General features: G+C 45.5%; 1 protein-coding gene across 1 annotated transcript in view; it reads right to left on the bottom strand.

Moving 5' to 3' along the window:
- Positions 1-8805: 8805 nt before the first annotated feature.
- The window catches only part of FAT3 (FAT atypical cadherin 3), a 462771-nt gene continuing 447596 nt past the window's right edge, over positions 8806-23980 (bottom strand). Inside the window, exons 29-31 of the mRNA XM_083439019.1 lie at positions 23167-23226; positions 15342-15377; positions 8806-14647 (exon numbers count right to left, since the gene is read on the bottom strand). Of these exons, the coding sequence (XP_083295145.1) occupies positions 14022-14647; positions 15342-15377; positions 23167-23226 (722 nt within the window). The 3' untranslated portion in view covers positions 8806-14021. The remainder of the gene's footprint in view (positions 14648-15341; positions 15378-23166; positions 23227-23980) is intronic.

Raw genomic sequence — 23980 nt, 5'->3', positions numbered from 1 at the left:
GTTTACATTCCAGACATGAGAGCATTGGGTGGCTCTCAATGCATCCTGTAAAGGCTCCATTTTCCTGCTCTTTGCTTCAGCCAGGAAAATAGCAGTTACTGTTTCTTTAGCTGGAAATTTGCACCCACAGGCCACCATTTTGAATGCCTTTGAAAGAGGAACGGGAAAATTCGTGGTGGAGAAAGCTATCGAGGATGGCTAGCCACATTATGGCTACGCTCTGGCTCCATGGTTGGAGAGAGCAATGTTTCTGTATACCAGTCACTGGAAACCACAGGAGGAGAGAGGGCTCTTGTGCTCAGGTCCTGGTTTCCCACAGGCAACTGGTTGGCCACTGTGAGAACAGGATTCTGGACTAGAAGGGTCATTGGCCTGGTCACTGGCAGGACCTTCTTCTGCTCTTCTCTCCATCCAGGCAAGAAAGAGGCATGGTCACAGGACACATTGCAGATAGACAAAAGAACTTGGAAAGGGTGCAGAGCAGAGCCTGTGAGGGGTGTGGCCTGATGGGAAGAGGTGTGGCCAGGGATCCCCCTCTTCATCCCTAATGGTAGTATAAGCACAAGGGAGTATAAGAACCCCCATCGTTCTGCCTGGACGCTGAGGTCCAGCGCCGAGGACCTTCTGGTGGTTCCCTCACTGTGAGAAGCAAAGCTACAGGGAACCAAGCAGAGGGCCTTCTCAGTGGTGGCACCCTCCCTGTGGAACGCCCTCCCATCAGATGTCAAAGAACAACTACCTGACAATTTGAAGACATCTGCTCAGGGAAGCTTTTAATGCGTGACATTTTAATGTACAGTGGTACCTCGCGTTAAGTACTTAATTCGTTCCGGAGGTCCGTTCTTAACCTGAAACTGTTCTTAACTTGAAGCACCACTTTAGATAATGGGGCCTCCTGCTGCCGCCGTGCCACCAGAGCATGATTTCTGCTCTCATCCTGAAGCAAAGTTCTTTTTTTTTTAAATGATATTTTATTTTTCACAATCAATAGACAAAGAATACAAACAAACAAGTACAAAAAAGAAAAAAACAATACATACATACAATTTAAAATACAGTGTACAAAAACAAAGAGAAAAAATAAAATAGAAAAAAGTTAAAATCAATTATTGTGTCTTTATATTTTTCAACATTAACTTGGGTCTGCGACTTCCCCATACCTTCCCACTCTGTTTTCTAGATCTTATATTCTGACAGTAAATTCTTTCACTCTGGCGTATCTTTGGTTCAACTTAATCTTACTATCTTAACATACTTGCATTTCCATATGTCTTAAAAATTATTCTTTCTTTATCATTAATTTTTTATGCTAACATTCTTTTAAATTCAATCTGATGTCCTCAAACATTCTTTATTCTGAAGCAAAGTTCTTAACCCGAGGTACTATTTCTGGGTTAGCGGAGTCTGTAACCTGAAGTGTATGTAACCTGAAGCATATGTAACCCGAGGTACCACTGTATTTTTAATCTTTGTTGGAAGCCACCCAGAGTGGCTGGGGAGACTCAGCCAGATGGGCGGGGTACAAATAATAAATTATTATTATTATTATTATTATTATTATTATTATCCTCATCATCATCATCATCATCATCTTTAGGAAGCACTGGCCCGTGAGCGCTCCAGTTGGAGAATAGCCTCTACCAAAGGCGTCTTGGACTTTGAAGAAGCATGAACTCAGGACAAAAGGGAGAAACGAGCTAAGAGGAAGGCACGTTTGCCAAATCCTTACCGTGATCAACCCATGTCCCTGCTGTGGAAAGACGTGCGGATCCAGAATTGGCCTCCGCAGTCACTTACAGACTCACCGTTAAATCTGTGTTCATGGAAGACAATCTTACTCTTCTACAAATGATCACCAAAGAAGTGGTCATTACCTACTTCTGCAAGACAAAGGCTCTCATCTTTAGTTCCAGAAAACATTGCGAGGCTGTTGCTATCATCATTGACCTGTAGCAGCATAGCAACTGCTGCCTTTCATCCCAGTACAGTTTTGCTATGAGAAAAGTCTGTCTTGAAAGGGAAAATGCCCCCGCCCAAACCATCAGAGAGATTTGCAAACAGTAATGAAAGGGAACTTACCACCTCCCAGCGCTGACATCAGTGAACAACTCTCCCTTATTACTCACTGCTCTGTAACTCAATTTTCCTTGGTTTTCAGAGGGAAAGCACAGGTGGCTCTCCATTGATCAGTTTCTGAATCCGGGTTCTGTTGAAGAGTGTCAGAGATTGGATGTGAGGGCGATCTGGCTGCGACATCTGTCACCCCATTGATCGCCAGGGTTGAAGAGTGTCAGAGAGAACGAAAATCATGCACAATATTTCTGGGCCCAGGAGCAGGTGGGGAAGGTCCTCTGTGCCTTGGAGATAAACTCCTACATAAAGGGAGGTAGATTATTACATCCCCCTCCACACACAACCACCACCTGCCCAAGGAGATGGATGTTAACGGGTGCTGAGTCACATAATTTTGCTCCTGCGCTATCTATCCTCCTGCACTTTTGCCACTTCAGTTAGAAGACAAATGCAAAGGCTTCACCCACCTCCCTTCAAGCAGACACGGTGCTACAACCATTTGCCTTAATTGCTGGTTGCAGCATGAAAAACTCTAATAGAAAAATCTTATTACTTAAGAGCTGAGTTACACATCCAACACCTTTGAATGGCAGCCACACAGCAGAGGACCAAATACCTGTTCTCTGCTTTCCCCCAGAGGGCAAGAGTTACAGGTTAAGTTTACCGTATTTTTCGTCCTATAGGGTGCACCGGCCCATAAGACGCACCTCATTTTTTGGGGGGGAAATGAATAAAAAAAATTTTTCCCCCAGCCGTGGCTGCAGCTCCAAGCCTTGCGCACATCTGCCCGAAGCACGGGGTGCCCTCCAAAGGGCTCCCCGTGCTTCGGGCGGCAGGCTGCTGCCCGCAAGCCTTGTGAGCCCGCGGGACCTCCCTCCGGGCTTGCAAGGCTTGCGGATAGCTTCCTGAAGCCTGGAGAGCTAGAGGCATCGGTGCGCACCGATCCCTCTCACTCTCCAGGCTTCAGTGAAAGCCTGCATTCGCCCCATAGGATGCACACACATTTCCCCTTCATTTTTGGAGGGGGAAAAGTGCGTCCTATGGGGCGAAAAATATGGTACATATGGTACATATTTTGCGTGAGATTTGAAGGAGCTTTGTGAAGTTCATAGCTGTTTGACAATGGAAACGTAGAAACACACAATTGTAGATGTTATGTACTGGGTTGAATAGGATCCAAAATGCAGCAGTCTGATTGGTCCTAGAACAATAGGATCCAGAAGGCAGCAGTCTGATTGGTCCGCAGGAGCCACCCAATCCAACTCCGGGTGGAAGTGAATCCGCAACCTGATTGGCCTACAGGAGAATCTCGGAATTAGCCAATCACATGGGGCCCATTGTGCAAATAATGTATATAAAGCAGACATTTTGGGGGAACTTCCATTCCTCACTACTCTGAACTGAATAAAGAGCATGAAATCCACACTCGACTCCGAGTATATTTCAGTAGAGTTGGAAGGCACCTTGAGGGTCAGCTTGTCCAAACCCCCCGCAATGCAGGAATATGCAGATCACTACAAAAAAAAGAGACAGCCCCTAAGGCCAGACTTAGAAATCTATAAAGCTGTGGCACAAAAGAAAAATGAATTGTGAGGGAGGCGGGTGGGGGAGAGGAAGCAAAGTCAGGCACAAGTTCTTAGTTCCTTGCTCTTCTAATGCTCAAGAGAAAACTGGAGCTCAAAGCTGCTGGTTTTTCTGCTGCGCTGAAGGAGTGGCCCTGCACCCCTCCTCTCCCGTCTTCTGTCCCAGCCTGATGGAACAGTTGCTGCCAGGTGATATAGGCTGTAGGAGGAGGCAAGTGGGTAGGCCATCGCGACAGCAGCAAGGACGAGGAAGGCCTGTTCACAGTCCAAGATCCCTTCAAAACCTGGAGCCAGTTCGGCCACCAGTATCCCAGGGGTTCCTAAACATCCAGGGCGAACCAGGTTGGGATTCCTTCCAGCTCTACAATACTATGATGCGCTCCTAAAAGATTTGGCATTACCTGACCAGAGAACAGTTCTGAGACATTTCTTGTCCAACACTGCCACCATGTGGCATTACTTCCTTCTCCCACCCAAAGTCAAATTGGTCTTAAAAGGAAACGCTTCTTTCTTGGGAGCCACTCAAACCAACTTCGGGGTAGTTTCAGTGCGCACGCAGCCAGAGACTATGCCCACCTGGAAATTTCCTCTGCTCTTCCCTCTTCAACTCTCTCCTGGATCTGGGAGACAGAGGTGGAGGAGATTGTGGGGAAGCACCTGTCCATTCATTTGTGTCTCCTGCCTCTTCCTCTAGCTCTGAAGCTTCCCCTGTGTCAGATTCTTGCCTCCTGGGTGGTACAGATCCCCACAAATCACTCACCCCCCTCTCCCGAGTCAGGCTCCAGTTCCCCTTCCACCGGTGCACAGTCGACATCATCGCCCCAGTCTCTGACACAATGTGCCATTTAATTAATTCGTATCATAAAATTTATATACTGCTTCATTTTTTAAAAAAAGAACAAAGCTCAAAGAGAGGTTTTAGTCCTTCAAAATCGCCCCCCAAAGGGGACCTCTGCTGTTTCAAAATGCGTGTTTAGTCAGCAGTGCGGTAATTTCAGAAGCTAGTCACCTCTTTTTTCTTAAAGAAGAAATACTTTTCAGTTTCTAAAGAGGCTTATAACCAACAACCCCCATATATACCCCCCACCCCAAGAAACATTCCATGCATATACAGTGTAAACGATACTGTATATGCATGGATATACAGTATCCATGCATATACAGTATGGATTTGTATAAAATATCGTTGATGGTTGATGATCAGTTAAGTGTCTTCTGGTGGAACAGACTTCAGTGAGTCTCCTTCCTGGGTTTTAAGCAGAGGTTGGATGGTCATCAGTCATGTATGATTTTTTTGAGATTCCTGCACTGCAGGCGGTTGTACCAATTATTATTATTATTATTATTATTATTATTATTATTATTATTATTATTATTATTGTGATTATTATTAATACCCCATCCATCTGGCTAGGTTTCCCCAGCTACTCTGGGCAGCTTCCAACAGAATATTAAAATACAATAGTCTATTAAACATTAAAAGCTTCCCTAAACTTCAGGTGTCTTCTAAAAGTCTGGTAGTTGTTTTTCTCTTTGACATCTGGTGGGAGGGCGTTCCACAGGGTGGGTGCCACTACCGAGAAGGCCCTCTGCCTGGTTCCCTGTAACTTAGCTTCTCGCAGGGAGGGAACCACCAGAAGGCCCTCAGAGCTGGACCTCAGTGTCTGGGCAAAATGATGGGGGTGGAGATGCTCCTTCAGGTATACTGGACCAAGGCCGTATACAGTTCTCTGATTCTACACTCTCAGTCTTATCAGATCATCCCAGAGTGACGCTCTCAGTAGCTGATCTCAACTTGTCCATGTCTGCTTTCCTCATTCCTTCAAATTCTCTACCTTTTCATCTTCCCTACATACTCTCTTCCTTCATCTCCGCACCTCCTCCTTGGGTCTGGCTCCACCTACATTTGGCTCTGGCCCCATTTACTGGCTGCTGTGGCCCAGTGCCATGATTGTTCCAGGCTGCCAGGGACTGGAAGCCCCCTTGGCACAAGCTGAATGTTGGAAACATAAATTCCAACTTTGCAATGCTTTCTTTGGCATGCCCTAAATCTCCCAACATTCAGCATCCCAGAACAGGCCTGGGTTCTGTTGGTACTAAAGGGTTAAGAGGTAACAAGTCGCGCTAATCACTGAGCAGCTGGAAGTCATTAAGCATCCAGGAATGTGAGTTAGTTTGTATAAATAGTCAGTTCACCCGTGTGTTTTCCCCCGCCCCCTTTTCGACCTGACTCGCAGACTCAGTTTGTGGCCATGGGCGTGTTTGCTGATATGAGTTAAGTTTAGAGTAGTTTTCTTTATGCCGGAGATAAAAGCTTGTGTGCTTTATCGCCAGGGTTTTTTCCTTTGTAAATAAAGTTGTTTTTTTTCTGAGTTCCAAAGTGCTTGCTCCAGGATTCTTCATTGAAAGGTACTGACTCTCCTGCCTTCTTCAACCGCTGCACGAAATTCTCTGCTGAGATAAGATTTATGGCATTGGAAGCGCACTGGACGTTTACTTAACATTAAACTAATTAAAGTTTAATGGACAGGTTCTGGTCTTGCAAAACCTCTTTTCTCTGCTCACCTTTTCTTCCATGCCTCACATAATTTTCACGCATGGTTTCAGAGCAAGGGGGCTGCGTCTTTCTCCATGTAGATCATTTAGCAACTCAAACATAATTACCCAGCTCCTCCTGAGAGACAGCTGTGCTCCAGGCAACAGCACCACAGCACAGCTTTCTTTATTATTAATGACAATGCTCCAAATCGATAGCAGGGTATTGATTGAACTTCCAACCACAGAAGTAATTATAAGACTGATATTTAATTCAGCCACAGACATGTTGCTTAAATGGTGCATTTGTGCTCCCGCAACATCCGTTATTCTATTTTCTTTCCGGCATACTTTGCAGTGTGCATAATTTCATTCGGATCAAACACCTAGGGCTGTAGCCATTACTTTGCTACTCAGAGTAAACCTGTCGAAAGGACTGGACCTATATAAGGCTGTTGATCAGGATCCAAGACCTTGAAGGGAGAATTGGGTTGACAGCAACAATATTGGATGCGTGCTGCTACACATAGTATTGGTAAGCCCTTTTATATTGCTCCCTTTCTTGTTTTATGCTGGTTTTTAATGCTTGCTTTTGTAAGTAGCTTCGAGTGCACCTTTCCAAATATTGTTATGAATTGGGGCAGCAGGGAGTGGGCTGCATGACAAGACCCTTCTACTTCCTGGATCCAACAAGTGTTGAAATATAATCAAGGATTCAAAGCTGGCTTCCTGGTGAAGTGATAGGTTAAGGGAACAAAGGAAGTGGATCTGTGCTGGGTGAAAACTTACTGGTAGTTAGAAAGACAAAGGGCAGAACTGAGGTGTGTGAGCTCGAAGTAGACAGAAGCCAGAAATAGAGTATGATGCTCGATTTCTACTGCAATCCATGGGAGAAGCAAGACCTTCTTGGGGTGTTAATACTGTGAACACCTCCGTCATAGGCTCGGGTTGCATATATGTGCAAATAAACCATATATCATGAAGACATATCGGTCGAGTGGCTGAATGAGTGAGTGGCAAAATGAATGTTTGGCAGCTTAGCTGAATGGCTCAAAAAGGGACCAGCTGAGTGTGTTGATGGGTCAGCAGCTGTGTGGCTACTCAGTGAAAGACGGAGTAACTGGGAGACTGGCTGAGTGACTGGTAAAGTGTGAGTGGCTATATTCCAAGAGAGAAGCAAAATCTGGGACATGGCAGGTAAGGGCTCCTCCTACTGCAGATATATATATAATGAGCCTTGGGCAATCAGGAGAACAAGAGAGCCAATGCTTGTCCACCTCCCGACTGACCCTAGGATGCAGGAATTGAGAACTATTGCATCAGGAAGTTTGAGGGCAAATCTACGGGGCTTCTGTGTCAATGGTGGGCATAGCCAGAGGCGAAAGTGAACCTTACCTTTGTACAGGAGGTTACAGTCATGCAGAAGCCAGAGGTTTCTATATGCATGCAGGTCCCACAATCCTCCGGCCCGCTATGCGAAAATTCACTTATCTGAACATAAAAGAATTTCGCCCAAACCTCGCTATATGCTCTGCAGCTTCAGATACTGAACAGCCGGTTTGTCCACTTCCTGACGTGATTGTGCTTTGCTGGTCAGCGGTAGCCATTTTCAGGCAGAAAACATGAAGGGAGAGAGACAGCTTTGCTATTGTTGTTTAGTCGCGTCCGACTCTTCGTGACCCCATGGAGAGAGACAGCAAAATCAGAGATCAGGAGAGATCAGGTATGTAAGTTTTCCCTTTGTCTCTCTTTTCCTGGTTGGCTGCAGCCATTTCAGGAAGAAACCATGGTGTGTGAGGGGGGGGGGGAGCAAAATTGGACAAATCCTGGAGCTGGTTAGCTATAACTCACACAGCTTCATTGTAGATATGAGCCTGGATAGCTCAGTTGGTTAGACCATGGTGCTGATAACACTCAAGGTTGCAGGTTCAATCCCTGTATGGACCAGCTGCATATTCCTGCATTGCAGGGGGTTGGACTAGATGATCCTCAGGGTCCCTTCCAACTCTACAGTTCTATGATTCTAGATTGCTCTTTATTCAGAGAAACAAGATAGCTCAGGCCAGGCCTAGAGAGGGCACCAACTCTTCATGATAGAAGTAGCCCTATGGGGCAGTCATGAGCACTAAAGTCCCTGATTTCCCACAGCTCTCTAAGTCTTCCTTCCCAAGCAATCTGAGGCTCCAACGCCTTATCTGTTTTTGCTCCACCCTCTTCATACCTCTTCTGGTCCTGGGAGACCAGCAGGGAGGGGAAGCTGGTCACAGCAGGAGGAAGGCATCTGCGCCTCTTCAGCAGCCTGACTTGTCTCTGCCTCTCAGCCCCGCTCCTCTCCTCTTCTGCCTCCGATTCTGGACTGCTCTCTGCCGCAGCCTCTTCCTGCTCACTAAAGCCTGTTACCTCTTCAGCTTCTGACACCTCCTCCCCCCAGTCTGCTCCCTCTGACCACTCATCACCATCCCACCACCAATCCCTTAGCTCTGAGCCTTCTTCCCTCGGGGGTTCCCCAGGTGGTACCTATGACAACTCCTCTGCCTCCAGCCAGTCCATGTTCACTTGTACTGTACAGTGAGAATGCACCCCAATGGAAAAAGCCAAGGAAGAGTCAACTCGATGTGTTTTTGTTTTTACTTGAAAACTGGTTTTAAATTTTGGCAGTTACAAACCTGTACACATTTTTTTTCTGTCTTTTTTTTTTCTTTTTTAGCAAAATAACACAAGACAATACTGCCAACAGCAAATATGAAAGACCGATGCATTTGCCGACGAGGGACCAGATCCACACGAAGTGATAACCTTCCCTTTGCATAAAGTTGTTGTGTAGTTGGAATAATGGCGGAACCTCAAATGCCTACGTGAAACAGCATTAGAAAACATGTCTGTAATAGCATTTGTGCAAAGACCCATTCATCTGAAGGGGTGGGGTTCATTAGGAAGCAGTCTTAGAAACTGAGAGAAATGTTAATGAGAAACAGCTGATTCAAAGAAAAGTTACAGTACATTCTGAAGTGATTAAGAAGTGTTGTTTCCCCGACCTAGTCACCTTTTTTTGTTGATTTTTCCATTACCTTAAATCTGACATTGATGAGTTTCTTCAGAATACATAAATGAACACAGAAAAAAAGAAATTAAAAGCAACTTGATTGGCATCAAATATCTACAAAAGCCAGGTAATTCCAAAATTATTATGTACATTATTTTATAAACTTTTTTTTTAAAACACCAAAAACATACATCTTTTACAAACCAGCCTGCTTGCAACAGGTAAAATTTACAAGACAACTATCTTTCTTATACAGTGCTTCAAAAGAACTCCTTACATTTCCCAGACGACCCTCTCCAAATGCAGTTACTACGGGCTTGTAAAATTGTTCTGGAAACAACCCAGGTCTCTGATAATGACAGGATTTAGCTATACAGTGAGGGTTCAAATTTCCACCACCCGGTTCAAATTTATCCTTAACACTGCCGGTATCAAACCCTGGTTATGGCCTTGTAACACAACATTTGTAAATTATTGCTTTATAAAAAAAATTACATGATGGAAATCATTTCATTTGCAGTACTCTCCAGTTGCCCCTCTCACATGTGAAGTAACAACAACGTCAGTGCCTTTTTGTTTGGTGCATAGCCTTGGAAACAGCAAGCTGAAAGTAACAGTCTGCAATGGACAAGCTTACAGTAAATTGCATTACAGATATGTCGGGTGTGAGGACAAGTGCCAAACAGGCAAAACCGTGATTACAAAATGATTTCAGAAACACCAAATGTTGCATCATCATGAACACGCCTCCCACCTCCATTTCCTGATTTAAGGTCTTTCTGCAAACTATTTTTTGAAACTACAGTTCAATACGATAGCCCTGTCAAAACCTTCTTACAATTCTTTCCCTTTAGAATCTGAAAACTCCCTTTAAAGAAAAGCAGCCCACTAACTTGACGGCAATGCCAAATTCTTACCACGAGGAAACCAGAAGTCTGTGAGCCTTGGTAGTATATGAATTCATCATGATACACCATGAGCTGCCACTTGAACGGAAAGAGGTTTGGAGTCACAAATACCTCATGGACAATCCTTTCTTTCGATAGATTTGGTTTACTCTTTTGTTAGCGGGACGATCTTTTAACACTGAAAGCAGATCTGGGCAGCATACGATCCACAGAACGTCTCCAGGATGTCCCAGTCTACTACATGGAGGGAAGAGAAGTCAGAAATGTGGTTTTCCCTGCCTGGAGTCTGAAGTGCTTCAGGGTAGAATCCTACTTCCTCAGTCAGGCTATGGGCACATTCATACCACACATTAAAAAAACGGCCACTTTACATAGTAATGGCTTCCTTCAAAGAATTCTGGAGTTTAACGGTCAGTCCCTCTCCTCAGGAACGGGATAGCTCTGGGAGAGGAAAAGGGATCTCTTTAACAACTCTTGGACAAACTACAGCCCCCAAAATTCTTTGGGAGGAAAGCCATGACCATTTCTAGTAGTATCATAGTGCTTTAAATGTATTATAGTGCGAATGTGGCCTGTGAGCCTTGCAAGACCAGCTCAAATTCAGTTGACTCAATCGAGTCACGGAACTTTCTTACAACTAACCTTTGCCACACGTCACTGGCGCTAATCCAAACCGAACACAAATCGGAAGCAGAAATGATGATTCACACAATGCATGCCCACTGTTTTCTTCTGGATCGTGGCCAATGTTGTTAGGGATTTATTTATATTTTAGTCTGGAGGATTAAGGGTGGAAACAGGCTGGCAGGTCTGTGTGGGGTTAAGGAAGAGCCTAAATGAAAATATGGTGCATGGGTTAATGAATACAATTATTTCTGAGGTTTGCACAGCTGGACTTTCCCCCTTGCATAAGTTGGGCAACTGTATGGGCCGAGGGGGCAGAGAGGAGCTGGAGGAAAAAGAGAGAGGGGAATGGTTGGCTGCATAGGCTTTGGGAAGAAGGGGAAGGACCGAAAACTGCAGGGCTCCCACAGAGGGGAGGGCAGCTTAGGATGTGCAAGAATGGAAGATATTCCCTGCTCAGGAGCCAAGGCTCCCACCATGCTGCCAACGTTAGGCAGCGTTAGAGTCCTTTGTGCGGAAGACTTGTAGAAAACAGGCGGGGGGCACACCAAGTGCGGGGAACAGCGACGTTTATCTTCTTGCTTGTGCATTAAGGGGTTCCCGCTTTTCAATTTATTTCCCTGTGTGACCCTGCTGATATGTTGCAGTAAAAATAAAAAATAAACCTAGATATTGAGCGCCCCTGGGAAACACGAGCTGGAATGCACCCTCTGTGAAGTGTAAACCAGGTAGGGATTATTTCGCAATTACTTCGTGGTGGGGGGCAGAGGTCACTGGTTCAGTCGAAGAAAGGTTCAAAGTTCACGCGTGCAATAGCTGAAGCGACCCAACGCAAACTGGGTGAGAACTACGGCAGAACACCTCACTGCCCATCCCGCTATTGAAAAAGGAAGTTAAATTCTCCTGTCCCACCAGGACAATTCACACACACATCAGCGAGCTTCTCCATGGAGGAAGCACCTCTGAGTCAGCAGACCCTTTTGGCCAGTGTTGGCCGCCCCTCGCTTGGAAGAACTGGTTTGAGTTTGGGAGACAAATTTGTTATTTAGCTTCTTCTTCACAACTGGCAGACAGAAAGTTCAAGTAATATCGCTTCCCCACCCACCCACCCTCCCAGAAAACACATCGGAGGTGGAAGGACTGAGAAAGCAAAGGTATCACAAATTTCTTACGTCCATGATATTCTTGAGGGGAAACCAAGAAAAATGTCCATTAATTTAACAGGAAGTATGGACAGGCCTATATTTATCAAAATATTCATACGGGTGATATATTTGCCTTGGCTCAAAACCCATTTTTAACAGATGTCTCAGTGCTCTATCCAGAATGTTTGCTGCGGTACAAATCTTTGTGATGATGCTCTTAAGAGAATGTGGGGAAAGGGGCAGTAAACATTGAATTACGAGCTCCACGATGTGGATTTCAGAGTCCCTTTGCTATTAAAAGTGTTACATGGCGGTTGTGTTGTTTATTCCTTCTTGCTGCTTTTAACCATTTTGACTGCTGGGTGGCAGCTTATGAACAATATTTCTCGTGGCAGAAAGAACTGGCTGCTGATTAGCTTAATGAAAGCTGAAACGATGAAATTCGGTTCAGTCAGCAGAAAAGAAGAAAGAAAAAAAAAACCCAGTTCATGGAAGGGAAGCACTGGGAACACTCATTTAACGTCGTGTTGATGGGGAACTCGGATAAGGCAGGGGCATGAAAAACCTGTTAGGGCATCTATTCATCCGTGACTCCACTCCAGGGGGAATGATTTATTCATTCCGTACCCTTCCTGGCTGGCTGAATTCTCTTAGTAAAGGGAGAGTGGCTTCCCCTCCCACCTTTAAACTGTAAATAGGCAAAATAAAATAAATAAAAATGATTTTAAGAGACGGCAACCCCTTTCCCTTTTTGCAGCATTAAAGCCGGGGATGGAAATATGGCTGGGGAACACTTCCCCAGACCGCCACAATTTTCTAGCCCCCCCCCCCCGTTTTTTTAAGAGAGCACGTGGCTGAACAAAAAGTGGTGATGAATCCCAAAAAGTCTAAAGTGGGTCGCAAGGGACCGAACACACCAAAATAAATAAGTAAAAATAGTGTGGATGCCTTGGAGTTGTTTTTGCACAGACCAAGTGTGGGATGTAGAAGCAGCTCCTCAGCAGAGTTCCTTGAAGAACTGCAAATCCTGCATCCTTGGAGCGCCTCTCAGCAGAGTGGCCAAGTGCGAAGGAGAGCAGGGCTCCTGGAGTTTTTCTGCAGCTGCTGCTTACTCCTGCCCCAATCCTCCTTCTTTCCTGGAACTACAGGATGGTCAGTATGGTCTTAAGTACATGTCATCCTCATTTGATGAGATCAAGGCACCGATTGCTACTGAGGAGCTTGTCTGGCAGTGTGTTAGCTCACCATGGTGCACAAGCCGAGGCACAGTGACCCACTGGATTCAACTGAGAGCATGCAGTGATTGTTGCAGATTCCACATGGCTTGCAGCAGATGGGATATCCCGCCACTCAGTGTCTCAACATGGTGCCAAAGTATCTCTCAATCCCCTCTTGCTTTGGGGCTGGAGGAATAACTACGACCTGCAGATCAGATCCACTTTAATTAACAGACACAGCTAACTTAGATGCTTAAGTCTACCCTGCGTGGGGCTAAATCTGGAAACAACTCTTAGAATACAAACGCAGTCACTTTAACTACATCCATAACATGGCAGAAAGGGATCTTATTATGGACTGTTGGCTTGGAAAGGATGTCCCTTTCCCCTCCTTAAAATTCAGATTTACTTTGTGCAGCAGCAGCAGCCTTGGCACCTAATTCGCCCTTATTTCTCACTTCACCCAAGTTTGACCCATGCAGCCACAGTTCTAGGACCCAGGAAAGGAGTTTCAGTTTTTCTTGAATACTGCAAGTGCTTCAGCCTTGTAACACTTTTAATAGCATGATCCCCCACAAAGCTGGTTGGAGGAGAATTCAGTCTGCCACCACACAACGGGGAACCTCTATGCTTGGCAATAAACAAACAACGTCAACTCCAAGGGATCGAGAGCCTTCTCCAGCTACCAATTTTGGGAGGCAACCATTTGCTCTCTCCTTTCACATGGTCACCACGGATTTCTCGACAGGGTTAAAAATGGGTTATGCTATATTTCCACCTTGACCCATATGCAGATCTATTTTTTTTTTTCTCAGCGAAAAGAAAGCCTTCTTGACAGTTAATGCTATGAATGGGACCAAATGACAGAAACAAGGTCAACAAAAGAGGCTCCTTCACACTTGGGTCTGGTGGTGGGTCTCCACAAATGGAATGTGAATGTGGTGGTGGTCAAGGCGCAGCTCCTCAATGCTTTCATAGTCACTCATGGCCACCTCAGAGTCATCAAAGCCACAGCCCATAGAAACGTCAGACGACGATGCGTCCAGGGAATTGTGTAAGGACAAGGGCTTCTTGGCCAGGCTATTGTTCTCTGCGTTTGGTCCTGGGCCAACGCCAAAAGTACTAAACTCGTTCCCAGTCTGAGACCCGCCGTTGTCCATCTCGTTGGGGAACTGGTGCGGAGGGAGGTACTGGCTCGGGTGGAACTGTGGCCGTCGCCGGCAATCCGGGCTAAGTGTGCCGGCCATGGAGACCGGCTGGGATGAAGGAAGGGCTTCGTATTGGTCTGGGTAATCCTCCGGGAGGGGAGGCGGCAACTGGTCCTGGTTTAAAAACTCCTCATCCTGCGGCGGAGGGTAGTCGCTGTCAATATCGTAGCCGCCAAGGTAGTAGTCTGTTTCCAGCTCCCTTGTGCTCCCGTGATGCACTGAGCTGCCATCTGTTGTCTCATAATTGGGCACCTCCTCAATGTCAGATAGTCGAGCGCTCGGCATCCAATCAGAGGTGTCCCAGTGATAAGCTGCGGAAGGAAAGAAACCCACAGTGAATGGGGAGGGAGGAATAAGTCTTGGAAGAGAGGCGGTCAATGGCATGCACCCGGCATGAAGCAAATCCCCACTGGGTCTGAGCATAATGAAGCTGTATATGCAAAAAAATAGCTGGCATGCATCACCGTTGTTTTGCTTTTTAAAACCCTGGCCAACCATGCTTTGGCCCAAGTGGAGAGAAGCGGTATAACGTCACGATGGCAACCAATGCAACACAGCCAAGTTTATGTTAGAAAGGAAGTGTCTGAGAAATAAATAAAAAATGCTGAAAACCCAACACAAGGTTCCACGCATGGGAGGTGAGCATCAAACTGTTAGCGCAGAACGCAAATATATACATTAATAGAAGTCAGCATGCTCTTGCTGGTGCATTCTTTTCCAAGATCTTGGTCTGGGGAGGGAAAGCAAAATTACACAGGCACACAAAATAAATAGGCGGAGATGAAAAAGAACCAACAAATCCCTGGAAGAAAAATTAAAACAAAATGCCACCCCTCCCCCGCCTCGGGCACCCAAAATATATACATGCTCAGACATGCAGAACATGGGCATAGCATGATCAAAAAGGTGAAGGCCGAACTGAGTGTATTAGTAATGTGTTAAAACACCGGCCTTTGGGACCCCCCTCCACATTCCCACGAATTGCAGCAAGCAGGTATGCGTCACCTCTGTTGTAGTTCTGTCCTTGATCCATATCAGTCACTGTTAAATACAAAGTGGGAGAAAAAGCAACACTGGAAACTCTCAGGCCTGCACATTGCAGAAAAATCTCACATTGCTTCTAAAACACATCTGACTGAAAAGTATTACGAAAAGCGCTTTTAAGCAAAGCTTCAGTTTAAGGTTTATCTTTTTTAAAAGCAAATAAATCTGATTTTTCTAGGCAGAAGTCAATCGTCACAATCGCTTTACGTCTAATCATTACGACTATAGTTATCTGAATTAAACATGCAAAGCTGACTCAAGCACATAGCTTTAACACAAACAAACAAAACATATGCAGTTTTCCCCCTCTCTCTTAAAATTTGCGAAGTATGTTTTATCTCTCTCTTGCTCACTGTGAAACAGAAAAAAAAATAAGAATCTACCATTCTCAGGGCCGGTTCAAACAAATCTGGGCCCAAGTACGCTCAGATACCACGGTGAGAGGCACGGTATAACAACCTGAACAGAACAGAATAGAAAGGCAGTCAATTGGGCCACCGGAAGCAAATACGACAGAGCCCTCTCCTAGCTAGAAAGATGAGACTTTCCATATGGAGCGTGGAATGAGGCTGGGGGAAGCAAACAGCCTGGGTTCCTTCTCTGCCTTTATCGTAGGGTCTGCTAAGGATAAGCCTCCATGGTGGGGTGCTGCTGCGCTCCCAAAAATTAAGTCACTGTTACTTACTGGGATGGAGTAAGGCAGGTGGCAGCAACCTCAGGGCCATGTGGGCACTTTGGTGGAGCCAATCCCTTGCTTCCACTGGTGCACCCACACTGTGCCAGGTTTGCTGCCACCCTGCTCCATCCCAGTAAGTGGTAGGGTGTGAGGGAGGTCCCCAGAATCCACCCCACTATCTTGGCGGCTTCAGATACCAAGCCCGACTGCTGGCCCAGGTTGTTGTTATCTAGCCTTAGGGCTCATGCAGACTTCCTTTTGCACCACGCATTCCAGGCACTTGAAAGCTCTGTGTCTGGGAAGTTTGTTTTCATTTTTGTCCCCATGCTTTACCCAGGAAAACCTTGAATCGGAGTAAACGGCAATCCGCAGAAAAGCTGACTGCCCTTCGCTCTGCTTCAGTGGTAAAAGGTGGGTTTTCCCAGGGAAAGCACTGGGACAAAAAACCAAAGACACAGCTTGGAAACAAGAGCTCTAAAGCCCAGATGTATGCCTAGAAACATGGACGGAAAGAAGACTGGATGAGCCCTTAGTAGCAGATTGCATCTGTCCAGGCTTTTTTTTCAGGCAGTGGTCTTTCTTAGCCTACCTAGAGGTGGCAGGGATTGAACCTGGGAACTTTCGCATGCAAAGCTTGCTTTGTGTCGCTGAGCTGTGCAGTTTGTTCTGCAGGAATGCAAATAGTACGTTTCCAAGCACAATTCAAAGTGTTGGTGTTGACCTTTAAAGCCCTAAACGGCCTCGGTCCTGTATACCTGAAGGAACGTCTCCACCCCCATCGTTCAGCCCGGACAGTGAGGTCCAGCGCCGAGGGCCTTCTGGTGATTCCCTCCCTGCGAGAAATGAGGTTACAGGGAACCAGGCAGAGGGCCTTCTCGGTAGTGGCGCCTGCCCTGTGGAACGCCCTCCCAGCAGATGTCAAGGCAATAAACAACTATTTTACTTTTAAAAGACAACGGAAGGCGGCCCTGTTTAGGGAAGTTTTTAATGTCTGATGCTGTATTGTTTTTAATATTCGGTGGGAAGCCGCCCAGAGTGGCTGGGGAATAAATAATAAATTATTATTATAAATTATTATAATGAGCACCACCATATCCCAATATAGGGCTGCCATTCTGCAGTTGGCAGCAGTGTCCAGGCGAAAATCGGCAAAATGTCTGGGAAAATCCGGATGTATGGCAGCCCAATAGCCTTGAGCAAAATTAGAAAAACTCAACAACCAATCTTTCTGTCCAGACTTTTACTGTTTGGAATATGGCAACCCTATCATAATAGGTTAACAGCAAGAGGGATTTAAAGGCATGGGATGGAAAGAAGCCAGAAAGTAGGCTGTCCTTTTGGAGAAAAGGGTACTTATGATGCAGCCCTAATAGGACTTTTTTTATTATTATCGGGAGATATGACCTGAACGAATTGTTCAGGGCAGACCTTCTGAAAGTAATGAACATGATAATTCATTTTTACTCTTAACAAAACTTAGGTGGGAGCAACCCTATGTTTTTCAACTATGGAGCCCAGAAGTTTACTTTTTCTTGTTTTTTAAAAAGAAGGTACGGAGCAGTCGTTGGGGCACAACTGCAGTGAAATTTATTTCGGGGAGAAAAAACATTTCCTCCTGGAACGCTAACCCTGCAGAATCTTGGTGAGGCATGGGATCCTTTCAGAAGGGAGCATTTTGTGATTTGTTTGGACCACGTCTCCCGTGGTTATCATTTAAAGGCTCTCCTTAATTATAAAGGCCGAAGTGGAACACGACAGAACTGGGCTGTCCTGGATGCAGAAATTCCTCAAGCCCCGGCTGGCGAACCTGAGGTTCTGGCCAGGATTTGAGCTGGGGAAAATCCTGGCAAAACAAAAACAAAAAACCTCAATCTCTCTGTTCCTCATTTGTACAAGAACCTCCCTCCTTCAGTGTTGCTGCACCAACTGGTTTGCGTCTTTATGTGAGCATATCTTGCGCCGTTTCCCTTCGGCACACAGGAGCTTTGATGGCAATGAAAGATGAACTGAAACGAGGCGAACGAGATGGTCGGCAGAAGGAAAACCCTTTCTCTCGTGACCAGTGGTTACAGCTCAGGTAGCACTGTCTGAACCGGCCCTGACTGCTCCAAAAGAACAAAACAAAAAACTGACTCAAAAGCATTGCATTGAGCGGAAATGAGGACCGTTTCTGGGTCACTGGTTTTATGCCCATACCCCACTCAGCGCAGAGGTACCGCGTGTCTTAGTGCATGTCTATATGGACAGTTTATATTTATGCTACACAGCAGAACCTCACTAACCTCCTCACTTGCCCACCATGCAGTTCAAAAGGACTTCCCTTCCTTTCCCACGTTGAAGCAAGATTTATGCAAGCAAGGTCTTTTGGATCCATCAAATGCAGAGCTACGCCCAAATACACTATAGAATATTTCGCTGTAGAGACTACAGGGACTATGGCCACCTAATTCTTGAATGTCTTCTTTCATAAATTGGTTTTGTCCTGTTTATACAGATAATGTGTGGGCAATTCACATTGAAATACCTATTTCTAATTGCATTTTCTCATAAAACCTGCAATTCTAAAATGTTTTCACTCAAAAAGCATCGCTATTAAAAATAGTGTGTAAAAACGCATACAGTGGTACCTCGGGTTAAGAACTTAATTCGTTCTGGAGGTCCGTTCTTAACCTGAAACTGTTCTTAACCTGGGCCACTAGGTGGCGCGTTGGAAGATGGCCGACAATAACATCTCTCTGACCCATACGAGGTATTAAGGGGCTGCTATGGGAAGTAGGCAGCCTTCCTACCCCCCCAAGGGTATGGGGGGGGGGGCTGCCCTGCCAGCGGTGTTCATAATGCACCCCCTGATCCGAGAGACGGGGGTGTGGAACACTTGGCAAAAGCCCTCGATGGAATCAGATCTTCCCGACGCCGATTCCAATCAGCGCGTGCTGGTTGCTTCAGCCTGGAATTATAATTGGACTAATTGGCAATAACGGATCAGAAGAAGGCTGAAGCACATATATCAAGTAAGGCTCGAGATAAGGACTGCTGACTAATGCATCTCTGTGATCGGGAGTGACGGATGGATAAGTAAATCTCTTGATGAATTACCACCATGAGAACGTAAGGCTGGAACGAAGGGGGGGGGGTGGAGGAAAAAACTCTCTTAAATTCCTTTGCATGATATGACTACAATAATCCTCCACCCTAGAAAGAAATAAGATTGTCGCGTTTTAAAAAAACATAAACAGAACTTTAAAACTGTGTGGGGGAAATGACTACAATACGAGAAGATTGAAAGGCGAGAAGGAGGAAAATTCCTATGACGCAGTTAAAAAAACATGGCGTCTCGCAAAGACAGGCTGGCAGGAGAACAGACGAAGGGGAAGAGATTCAGGGCTTTGAAAAAGAAAGAAGGCTGGAATGCAAGTTTGACCTGACAGAGCCCCTGATAATGTCTGATTTATTGTGCTAGCCTGAGGAAAAATAATGGACCGACCGAAGACTAACAGAGGTCGTTCCTGAATAATTTGAGCTTGGAAGAGCACAAAACCCACACAGAGACGCCAAATCTTCAATCTGTTTGTGAAAACCATCAGAGATCGCAAAGAAAGGAATAAATGATAACAACAAGAAGAGAAAGAAGGTAATAAAGATCTATCCGATTCGAACTGGATGGAACTGTTTAATAAAAGCAGCAAATAAGTGATGTCTGGAGTCATCTGGAATTTTGGACTCGTGCTGAACTTGATGTATGGGTACCCCCCCAAAATTTTAAAATTTGGCTGTATAATTTGGAATTAATGTGATTTGAACAATGTGATGTGATTGGCCTGCTAATAAAAATTATTTCAAAAAAAGAAAAAAAAAGAAACTGTTCTTAACCTGAGGTACCACTTTAGCTAATGGGGCTTCCTGCTGCTGTGCGAATTCTGTTCTCATCCTGAAGCAAAGTTCTTAACCCAAGATACTTTTTCTGGCTTAGTGGAGTCTGTAACCTGAAGCGCCTGTAACCCGAGGTACCACTGTATTGTTTTAAGTCATGACCAGATGGATGGGAGGTGGCCTGCTCCTGATGGGTTACACTCCACCTGAAGGATCAGGTACGCAGCTTGCAGGTACTTCTGGATCCCTTGTTGTCGCTTGAGGTTCAGGTGACCTCAGTGGCACAGAGTGCCTTCTATCAGCTTCAGCTGGTGGCTTATCTATACACCTAACAGGACAGGGATAGCCTAACTTCTGTCATCTATGATCTGGTAACCTCCAGGTTAGATTACTGCAATATGTCACACATGGGGCTGCCTCTGAAGATGGTTCAGAACCTTCAGCTGGGGCAGAATTCAGCAGCCAGTGGCAAGGCGGTTTAAGCATGTAATCCTGATTCTGCCAAATAGTTCCCAGGCCCAATTCAAAGTGCTGGTTTTTTGACCTATAAAGCCTTAACACAGCTCAGAACTGCAACACCTCAAGGATTGCCTCTCTCCATATAAACTGACCCATACCCTGCCCTCAGCATCTGAGGCTCTTCTTTGTGTGCCCCCTCCATGAGAGGGTGGCAACATGGGAATGGGCCTTTTCTGCGGTGGCTCCTTGTTTGTGGAATGCTCTCCCCAGAGAGGCTTGCCTGGCGGGTTCACTACAAATCTTTAGGTGCCGGATGAAAACTTTTCTCTTTTCCCTGGCCTTTGGCTAATTAAATAACCTATAGCCTTTTAAACTGTGTGCGTGTGAGGGGTTTGTGTGTTACTGTTTTGTTTGTTATTATGGTATATATTCCTGTGCTTTTATATTGTAAACCACCCTGTGATCCTCAGAGGAAACGAGGCATATGAATTTAATAAATAAAATAAAAAATAAATGGAATGAATTGCATTGCAAAAATAAAAATCTGAAGCACAGCTGTGCTTTGATCTGCATATGAGTCCAGGAGGCGCAAAGCAGGTCAATTGATGCTGGAATTTGCAAAGAACAAATTAATCAAACGTCTTTATTTCACAGCAGGCCCATGGGCTGTGGCCCAAGCTGAGGTCGGGTTCAAACTGAACTGGGAATTATTATTATTATTTATTCAATTTATATACCGCCCTTTATCAAAAGATCCCAGGGTGGTATGGTCCTCCAAACAAATATTCCTACTTGAATCTCCTGGTTCATTTTTACTTTTAACATTGCTAGTTAGGGACACAGTTGGGTTTAGGGACTTTGGGGGGGGGGGAGAAAAGATTTTGTTAATAGAGAAAACTGCACCATTATTATTATTATTATTATTATTATTATTATTAAAAAGCTCCTTTATGCTAAACCAGAACATTGGTCCACTTAGACCAGTATCATTTATTCTGACCGCGTCAGCTCTTTAAAGTTTTCAAGCAAGGCTCTTTCCCAGCTGTACTGCCTGAGACCATTCAATGGGACAAGCTGTGGATTAATCCTGAGGCCTTCTGCATTCAAAGCATATGCTCTGCCTGGCAGACATCCAAGATGAAACGGCTTCCAAATCAGGCCTTTTGAGCAGGCGTGATCGCACCTGGAAAGCTTATCATGGCTGGGAGAAGAAGCAACGGGATATCCCTGCTAAGGCAGGGACCTCAGCCTAAAAGGAAGTGGCTTCTATAAAAGCCAATTCTAAAGGAGCTTTCTTGAGATGGTCTGAAAGAGATTCGTCAGGCTAAGGCTCTAGTTTTGCAGAAGATGTCCCTAGCAAAGAACGAAGCTCTTTCCAGCTGGACTATACTATACCAGCTTCTTAACCCTGCCCACCGTGTTAGGATTTGCACTATGCTGAAGTTATCTTTGGCAGCCAGAGGCGTCTGGGATTGGACGTTTGGTACCTGGGGGATACAGAAAGAAACTTCTGGTCCTGGGTTCAAACCTTGCCGCTAACACAACTGCATGAAATAGCCTGAAGCCAGAGGGGAGGAAGCTTTTTCAGTCCAAGGTGGAGAGGGGCAGGGGCTAGAGGTAAAAGTGGATGAAACAACAATTGCAATTTTCTCGTTTGCACAGCAGTCCGGTCTCTACATGCACCTGTCCATATACCACATCCATACGAGCAAGAGGCATGATCAGAGTTCAAGGACACAATTCAGCCAGGCAAACACACTCAGGGGCAAAGCAGGGCTAGTGAGGGTTGCTGAGCCAGTGTGGTGTAGTGGTTAAGAGCGGTAGTCTCGTAATCTGGGGAACCGGGTTCGCATCCCCGCTCCTCCACATGCAGCTGCTGGGTGACCTTGGGCTAGTCACACTTCTCTGAAGTCTCTCAGCCCCACTCACCTCACAGAGTGTTTGTTGTGGGGGAGGAAGGGAAAGGAGAATGTTAGCCGCTTTGAGACTCCTTAAAGGGAGTGAAAGGCGGGATATCAAATCCAAACTCTTTTTCTTCTTCTTCTTGTGGCTTGGGCAGAGGAGGTGTGGCTTAGGGAGAGGAGGTGTGGCTTAGGGAGAGGGGGTGTGGCTTGGGGAGCGTTCCAAGGGCCAGTCACAGAGGCCTGGACTGCATTTGGCCTCTGGGCCAGAAGCTTCCCAGCTCCATCTTAGGCAAACCATTGTTTCTCAGTCTCTGCCAGCTATATGCAGAAGACAGCATCTTTGGCTTATTTTACAAGCCATTAAAAAATTAGCTAAATTTGGCTTAACAAGTTGGCTCCACAAAAAGGCAAAGGAAACACCAGCAGCTTTGCTCTTTGTGTATTGTTTATTTACCACGGTGTCACGGTGCTTTGGGTAAGCTAACAATGCGGCTGATGCCGCAGCATCTTGTCGAATCCATTTTTTCTTTGGGGACGCTTTCTGACAACGTAATCCCTCTGGGACCATCAGGACCGCAAAAGACACTGCATGTTGGGGTGGGAGGGGCGAACCAAACCCCAAACCCGCTCTCCTCCTAAACACTGACTCTCTGATGTCAACAGAAGTCATAATAATGAACTGCTTGCCTTCCTCCCAGCCCACCCCCCTCCCCACCTTAAAGACCTTGCTTATTCGTCAAACGAAATCGTTTGCTGTGGCCTGGCTAGTTAGGGTGAGTTAATGAGTTTCTGCTGCGGCTTTTCACACAGAAGAACAAAACGGAAAAACAACGAGGCGGCAATTCAGGAGAAATAGTTTTTAAAAATGATTAAATACCTTCATTTTCTATATTGTCAACTACGTTGTTGACAAGCTGTATGACAGTCACTATGGAAGCTTGTGGGAGAAGGAGAGCAGAAATAAAGGGAAGGGTAGCTTCATGTTAGTATTTATAACACACAACGTTCTAAGGCTACCAATATTAAATTCTCACAGCGCAGACAGGGTGGCTGGGACCAGGGGTGGGTGGGGGAAGACTATGGGCATGGGAAGGGGAGGCGGTGGCATTAATGAATTATGCAGCGGCTTGAAGGACATTTCAATTTCAGATAATCCCATACAATTCCACCCCCCGCAACAGAAAAGCAAATGGGGATACATTCAAAGGCAGTACTTTCAGAAAGCTCATATGCAGTGATGAATATCAGTTCATAAATTCAGCCTGGATTGTCCAGCAGATTCAATTAACCAGGACAGTATCTTGCCTACCTGACACTAATCTCTAATTAATCCTTGCTTAAAGGCCTCCAAAGGCAAGCTGCTATCCTCCTGGCGACCATTATCTTTTTAGGCAATCACAAGGATATGAGATGGTGTGAAAGTCTTTTGGTCTAAATCTTTTTTCCAATAAGAACGCTTTTACTTTATTATACTGTGCCTACGAGAACAAAGCCCTTGTGGGGGAAACGAACAAATCGAGCAGTCTTAATTAAAAGATCATCACCAAATAGCTTTCGTTGAAGGCAGGGCTAGCCAAAGTCGTGCCCTGCAGATGTTGGGGGCTACCACTCCAATCAACCCTAGCTAGCACGGCCAATTGCCATGGATGAGGAGAGTTGGGGGTCTAAAACATCAGCCTACCCTTGATTTA

Source organism: Podarcis tiliguerta, assembly GCF_965153285.1.
Source record: "Podarcis tiliguerta genome assembly, chromosome: 4".
Classification (NCBI taxonomy): Eukaryota; Metazoa; Chordata; class Lepidosauria; order Squamata; family Lacertidae; genus Podarcis; species Podarcis tiliguerta.
Note: the sequence above shows the minus strand (reverse complement) of the source record. Positions and strands in the feature narration are given on the sequence as shown.